Below are 7,646 nucleotides of genomic sequence, written 5' to 3' on the forward strand. Positions count from 1 at the left end.
TAATAAATGGGTAAAACTCTTCTAAAAATGCACATGTCTATAACTATAATGGTACTAGATGGGAAGGAGACAATGAGGGAAGGGAAAAAAGCAAACACATTCATTTGTAGGGAATGTGGTTCAAGTCTTTGGATTTAAAAACAACTTCCCCAGAGAAGCTGGCTACACTGGAATTTCCAGAAAACTTCCTTTGCCTCCAAAAAGGACCTGAAAAGCCCCAATCCAAACGTTTGAGACTATAGTTATGAGATGTTATAAATGATGATCAAAGCAATCGGAGGGAGAAGAATGAATGTGTCTTCCATTCAGCTATAGTTTGTAGCATAGCCTCTTTAGCTGTTGGTTGATCAGTAAAAACCAGTGAAGTACCAGAAGTGCTTTGAAGGATGGGGTAGAAAAGTACTGAACATATTACCTGTTTATGTCAGTAACAGGGCTTCATGGCTAGGAAAATTTTCTAAATAGTAAAATGACTCCAGGATAGATATCTCTCTCCATCATTAAATGTGGCAGAATTAAAAAAAAAAAAAAAAAAAGATTTACAAGTAGATATAGTGAAAACAGAAAATTACAAGGCAGAAAACACAAAAGAATCAAGACAATGCTATAAGTTCAACAGTATTCCATGAGGCTAGAAAACCTGTTAACTTTGAAAGCCCTAGAAAAATATCACTCTTGTTTATAAATCACTTATTTATCATATGACCACACATTGAATCCTTTCTTTCCATGTACTGAAGAATCCTACATTCAGCCTTTAAGCATTCTGCATTTCTTTGCCAATCTTGTAGCTGAGTATCTTGTTCCAGTCGATTTTGGTGCAGGTAACTGGAAGTTGCTGGCACAAGGCCTTGAACGTGGTGTCTGACATTGTTTGATAGTTTTCACTAATTGCTGTCTGATACTCATTTTCTGCATGCTCTATGATTTTAATAAACTCCTTGGCAGTTTGGACTTCATTCAAAACAGTTACTGAATCCTGTACATCTTTATGACTAACCAACTGAACATTGCCATCTTCATAACAGTGAGCCTGAATCTTAAGTACTCCAACCACTTGGGCTGTAGAGGGTGTGATGGTGAACTTCCATTCTGATCTCCAACGACCATTCCAGAAGTTTTTAGGCTGAAACTGGTGGCTTTCAATACATATGGCATATATGGATGCCATTTCTTCAATAACAGTCTGTTGCCCATCTATAGTTTTAGCATGAACAGTACAGAAGCTGTTGGAATAATGATCTTTCACACAGGCCCTTAAAGCACTGTCACAGGATTCTCTCCAAGACTTCAGACCTCCATCTACTTCCTCTGGCTGAGGGTCACTTGCTTCTTTCCGTAAGTGATCAAACTTAAAGGAAATTTTGTTTCTTGGATCTAAAAATCTGCTATTACCCAGGTCACCGTGTTCTGTAATTAAGACCTGATCTTCATATCCTTCTATCTTCACAGGCATGAATTGACCCATGTTATACTGGGCAAGTACATGTGCTGCCCCTTCCCTGAGGAGACCGTGATTATTAAGTAGTAGCCGGACATCGTTGAACACTTCATTAAATTCCCCTGGGGGTGTGTGAGTGATGAATTTAGCAGCTATGCGTACCTTCTCCTCATCTGACACCCAATCCTCGAAGTTGGCCATCTTGGGCTGCTCTCTAGATGTTTTAAATTCATCATGTACTTTTACCTTGTAAAAACCAGATCAATTCTCCTTTCAATCTGATATTAAAATATATCTGATGATAACTAAGAGAAAGAAAAAGTGAGAAGAAAATAATAGTGATTTCTAAAGGAGGATAAAATGAATTTTTGAAATACCTATTTATCTTTAAAATAGTCTTGTTTTCAAATGGTTTAGTCCATGTTAAAGTACAAGTCCATCATGAGTTTTATAGATAACTAAAGCAAAACCCAAAGATACATATGTATGAAGGAGAAAATTGGTAATGAAGAATATAATTCAATACTGAACACAAAAATTCCAAACAGCTAGAGTCTTTTTCTGTTTTAATTTCTGCAGAACAGTCCACGGAAATGTTAAAAGACCTCTAAAACCTAATACGAAGAACATAAATAAAAGCACAAACTACTATCCATACAACTTGTTTCCATTTTGATCATTAGGCTGGGTCTATTTTCATTGAGAATTTTTATTTTTTAAAAATGTAAAGGCAGCAGAAACCACAAATGTTAAAATGAGAAAATCAGATCTGTTCTCACCGCCCCCAAATAACTATATTACCCTATTGACCCCAGTTGTAAATGCCTTGCCAGTTAAGTATTACACCATCATTACTGTTATCACCATTGTTATTATTTTGTTCATTTCTTTGCTCATTAGTTTTCTGGTTCAACCATCATACATGGCTGTAATAGAAATTCATTACCATGTGATGGCTGTTGGGCTGCCTATGGGAAATGACTTGATAGTCTTGCAAACACTGAATCATGCAGGAAATTAACACTCATTTTCATGCATGTTTGCTTGCATGTTGATGACCTGGAAACACATGCTTACACTCCATATTTTTCCTTGTTGCTCTTGATTTGTTTTTTCTCTGGTAGGAACAGAACAATATGGGCTTCCTCCAGGGGACAAAACAGCAGCTAACTACTGCAGCACGCAAGGGCGAGAAGAGCAGATAGGTGCAAACTACCCTGAGAGGAGACCAGCAGAGCGCACACAGAGGGGAAGTGCAGCCACCTGGCGTCACACCCGGGCACTGCCAACCATCGTGGCAACTGGGCTGCCTGGAGATGGGGGAGGCCAGGAGGAGAGTAGAATCCGACAGTGGATCCTAGAACACTCCCTTGAGGATGTTATAGGGAGCTTTTGCTCCTGGGGCCACGGAGTTTAGAAGCTCAGTTCCCGTCTCACCCTTCCCACACCGAAGAAGGGGAATGAACATACACGGATGCCATTTCTTCATTTCATCAAATACCTCCTTGCCTGTTACAGTATTTTCTCCTTCAGTGGGCAAGAAGACCAACTAAAATCGTCCTTTATTCACTAAACATTGTCTTTCCTGGCCTCTAGAGTGAGGCCATGACAACTACTTTGTACTATGAGTGGGCTTTTGGCAAGCTATCAACACTTCCTCAGCAGTGCTGTCCCATAGAACTTTCTGCAGTGGTGGAAATGTTCCACATCTATGCTGTCCCATCTAACAGCTACTAGTTACACGTGGTTACTGAACACCTGAAATGGGCTAAATAATTCATTTAAAATTAAATGTAAATTCAATTCAATTTATATTTTCCATAATAAAAATTGTCGTTGTTGTTTAATGACCCTGAGTACTCAGAAATGTGTCTTAAAAGTCCATCAACTCTTGCTTCTCTAACTCTGGTTGAATCACGTGTGGCTAGAGGCCACCTAGGGACAGCACGGATCTGAAGAGCAGCTCTCGGAGGTGGCGTCAGAACTTTCTGGCTATTCCTGTGTCAATTCAGGAATGTGCACATAATGCCTCAACTGATCTGTAAAAGACCTTGCTGCCTCATTCTTCTTGTTATAAACGAGGATTCAGGCCAATGCTATCACACCCAAGTATACGATTACTGTCTATAATCTGATAACACTCAAATCGACTTTCAACCCCCGAGCTGACTTCTTTGGCTCATGTAACACTTTATCTACCTTGACAGTGGGCCAAAACCTCACCCCAGACATATAGAATCAGAATCTCTGAAGGGTTAGCTTAACTTAGAAATTTACAATTTTAATAAGTTTCTCAGGAGATTGTTGTGCGAACAGTCCAATGTTGATTATGACCAGCTCTGCATTACATTTCAGACTAGATGTATCACCAGCAATTCAGGTGGCGTATGAAAAAGATCAAACTCTTCATCTCCTTCTCCTGACTTCTGCCCTTTGTAATCTGTCCAAGCCCAGGAGGTAAGGCCATAATTTCCATAAATCGGAGAGTCATCATCACTCTTTGATTAAATGTACCAGTTGGAGAATAGCTGGCACATAGGAAGCATTCAACCAATATTTAATCATTGTGCTTCCCTTGTGTCTTTCGTTTCTCATATCTGATTAGTTGTGAAGCAAGGCCTTTTCCCTACATCCTGTCTCTTGTGTCCATTTCATTCTTTCTTTCTCTAACTGCCACTAAGTTAGTTGATAATTTAATGCTCTTCATCCTGTGATACTGCATCTGTCATCATCACCATTATCATCATCCAGTCCCTTTGTATTCAATCCACAAATGAACCTCGTGATATGGAAATTATAATTCCCATTTTACAGAGTATTAGGTTTAAGGAATTTTACCCAGTGTCATTCAGCTAACAATTGTCAGAGAAATGTGCATTTATATCAAAGGTTATGGTCTCTTCTACTAAGTGGGACTAATGACCTGCTATGAAGCCCCCATTATACTCTATGGCAATTTCTCCCTGGACCAGTTATCTTCTCTGTTCATCTGGTTGACTGTGCCATGCCCACTGTGGAATAAGAATAAGAGAATCATCAGTGGATGCTAAAATCACTGGGTGAGAAACTGTCCAGAGAATAGAACGTTCACAGTCTCAAATATGACACCACAGATGACTTATTAATACCAAGGGGAAGGTGGCAGGCACCACCTTAACCAAATGGGAATAATGGGATAAACTGACATCAAGCGCCTCCTGATGTGATGTAGTGAGAAAACCACATCACCTGTGTAGTATTTCTGTCAGAAATGTTAAACTTGAATCTAATCATGAGGAAAGAATCAGACAAATCCAAATTGAGATACAATAGACAAAAAAATGGCCTAGATTCCTCAGAAATGCCAATGCCATAAAAGACAAAAAAAAGTTCAGTGAATGGTTCTAGGTTAAAGAGGCTGAAGAGATATAACAATTAAGTGTGACATCTGATCCTTGATTGGATTATGATTTTTTCAAAAGCTATGAAGGACATATGGGGACAACTGAGGAAAACTGAACATGGACTACATATTAGAAAGTAGGATTGTATCAATAATATTTTGTATGATTAGACTGTGGTTATGTGGGAGAATGCCCTCATTCCCATATATATAGACATATGTAGGGTTGAAGTGTCCTGACAGTTAAACTAGTACTCAAATGTTCCAGTAACAAACAAACAAACAAACCACACCAGAGAGTTAAAGCAAATAAGGTAAATGTTAACAACTGGGGGATTTAGATAAAGAGTATATAGATATTTTTGCAACTTTTCTATAGGTTTGAAATTTATTCAAAATAAAAAGTTGGTTAAAAAAAAAGAAATAATATTAGCAATACTTATGTAGCCCTTACTTTGTGCTATAGATACTCTTCCAAGCACTTTACACAGAGTAATTCATTTAATCTTCACAACACCCTGCATGGTATATTATATTAGCTGCATTTTACACATGAAACAATAGAGGTTCATAGAGGTTAAGTGATTTGACCGAAGTCAACAGTCAGCAAGGAGTAGAGTTGGGATTCCAACTAGAGCCTGTGCAACTTAACCTCTCTGCTCAGCTTTTATTGGGCATATCCTAGTTTTCATCACCTTCTGAGGGCGTGCAAGAGGTTGTCCATCACACCTCAATAACTCAAACACTTTAAAGTTCTTCTTTATATTAACTTGAAATTTATTTCCTGATGGATTTTATCCTTTTGTTCTATTTCTACAGTGGGTCCATCCAGAGCAAATCACTCTTTCCTCCACTAGAATGTAAGCTCCACAAGAATTAAGAATCGGTCATGTTCACTACTGTGTTCCCATGTTGGAAAAATACCTCCTGGCACACGGCAGGAACTCACTAAATACTTATTGAATGAATGAATGAATGAATGAATGAATGAACAACAGCCTTTCAAGGCTGAGGTCAACTGCTGGAGATTTCCACTCTCTGTTGAAAACCTTCCTATTCCCTTCAGTTGTTCCATTAATATTCTAGTCATGGTCCTCTAAATAATTCCAGTTTTTCTAGTGTTAAGGGTTGTTCCCGGAACTGAAAACAGTACTCCAGAGTTCACTGACCACCACCACTTTCCTTGTTTCAGATGATTTCCCTCTTTTAATTGAGCCTAAGAAATCACAACAGTTTTTTAAGTGGCATTGTAAACACTACAGAAAAGTTTTACCGGCAAAGACAGTGGACTGAACATACATGTTCAGATGAACTACCATCCATCTCCATATTGCTCTGTCCTAGGCTCCATTAAAACAACAGTAAAGGATTTTTTTTTTCTTGCATAAGCCCCTGAGAATAAAGGTAATGAGAGAGAAGGAAATAGTAATAACGTTTTAGAAGCTGGAAAGCAGATGAACAAATGGTAACTGACTTATCCGACCTAAGAAAGATGAATCTTAAGCCAGTAGGGGGATCAGGTGACACTAAAGAATCCCAAAAGTTTCAGAAATTGGTGACATCAGTTACCTCTAGAAGGAGGGCTTAAGGTGCAGAGTGAAAACAGGAGGATTGGTCACAAATCTGTTTAAGACTTGAAATGTCTTTGTAGCCCTCCTTTACGCAGCAGAAACCTAAGGGTCTATTCTCCAGAGGAGTAACAGAGAAGGTCTCCAGACAGGGGTTACACCAGATACAGTTTGGGGCAGGGGTACCTTAATGAAAGGAGGACTAAATCGGATTGGAGGAAGATTAAATAAACGTTTCCATACTGACTGCCAAGACCTATGCCCTCTTCCCCCACTCTGCTTATCTCTATCCTTCAGGTAAGAGTTTGGAAAGTCTTTCTCTGGAGAATCCAACTCGTCCAAGAGGAAAGACTTAGGAAATTGACAATGAGGGGTCCCCAAAGAAATGGCTGACTCCATAGCATGTAAACCCCACCCATGAGCTCAGAGCCTCCAATGAGCTTTAAAATTAAAAAAAAAAAAATTTATCATTCATTGTAGCTAAATATACATAAGATAAAATTTTATCATATTAACTATTTTCAAGTGTATAGTTCAGTGGTGTTAAGTACATTCACAATGTTAATGCAATCATTACTACCATCCATCTCCAGAACTTTTTCATCACCCCAAAAGGAAATGTACTCATTAAACAATAACTCCTCGTAACCCCCTCCCCTTAGTCCCTGTAAACTCTGTTCTACTTTCTGTCTCTATGAATTTGACTATTCAGAGTTTCCTTCCTTTCTAGGACTGAATAATATTCCACTGATAGAGCAACACCAGACAAGAAACTATAAAGTTAAGGGAAAGCCTTATGTTAACTCATAGCCTAGACAGATTCCTCTACCTTCCCAAAGACAGGATGATTTCTAAAACCTACTTGCACAGCAGCACAGAGAAGCCACCCCAGGTTCTAATCTCTGCAGCAGCAGATGGTTTTGCAACACCCGACAGTAAAGGAGAGTAACCTTTGTAAACTGCATTCTATACGGTATATAGATCTGTGCAGAAGCACATTGAGACAGCTAGCTAGGGCGACACAAAGACGGCTGATGCAGGTCCCGGACCCTGAAGTCTGAGTTGTGAACAAACACATTAGCAAAGAGAGAGAGAATTCCTTGCTCCTGGGAGCACAGCCTTGATCTGGAACAACCACCCTGGCGTGAACCACCACAGAGCATGAACTGGTGTTCAATACAGGAAATGACCACAGTTAGGTCGGCCATGGTCTGAGGACCCAGACCAAAGTGGAGATGTTTACACTAGTCCCCCT

General features: G+C 39.2%; 1 protein-coding gene across 1 annotated transcript; it reads right to left on the reverse strand.

Annotated features, from left to right (window-relative positions):
- Window positions 1–282: 282 nt before the first annotated feature.
- Window positions 283–1,642, reverse strand: LOC118903040 (F-actin-capping protein subunit alpha-1-like). Its single transcript, XM_036867696.1, has one exon. It carries the CDS (start codon window positions 1,640–1,642, stop codon window positions 758–760), a length of 885 nt encoding a protein of 294 aa, XP_036723591.1. The 3' UTR covers window positions 283–757.
- Between the last annotated feature and the right edge of the window lie 6,004 nt (window positions 1,643–7,646).

Source organism: Balaenoptera musculus, chromosome 11 (assembly GCF_009873245.2).
Source record: "Balaenoptera musculus isolate JJ_BM4_2016_0621 chromosome 11, mBalMus1.pri.v3, whole genome shotgun sequence".
Classification (NCBI taxonomy): Eukaryota; Metazoa; Chordata; class Mammalia; order Artiodactyla; family Balaenopteridae; genus Balaenoptera; species Balaenoptera musculus.

Bases quoted from the DNA above. Each gene is read 5' to 3' on its own strand.
- LOC118903040 (XM_036867696.1), bottom strand. From the start codon at position 1,642: ATGGCCAACTTCGAGGATTGGGTGTCAGATGAGGAGAAGGTACGCATA.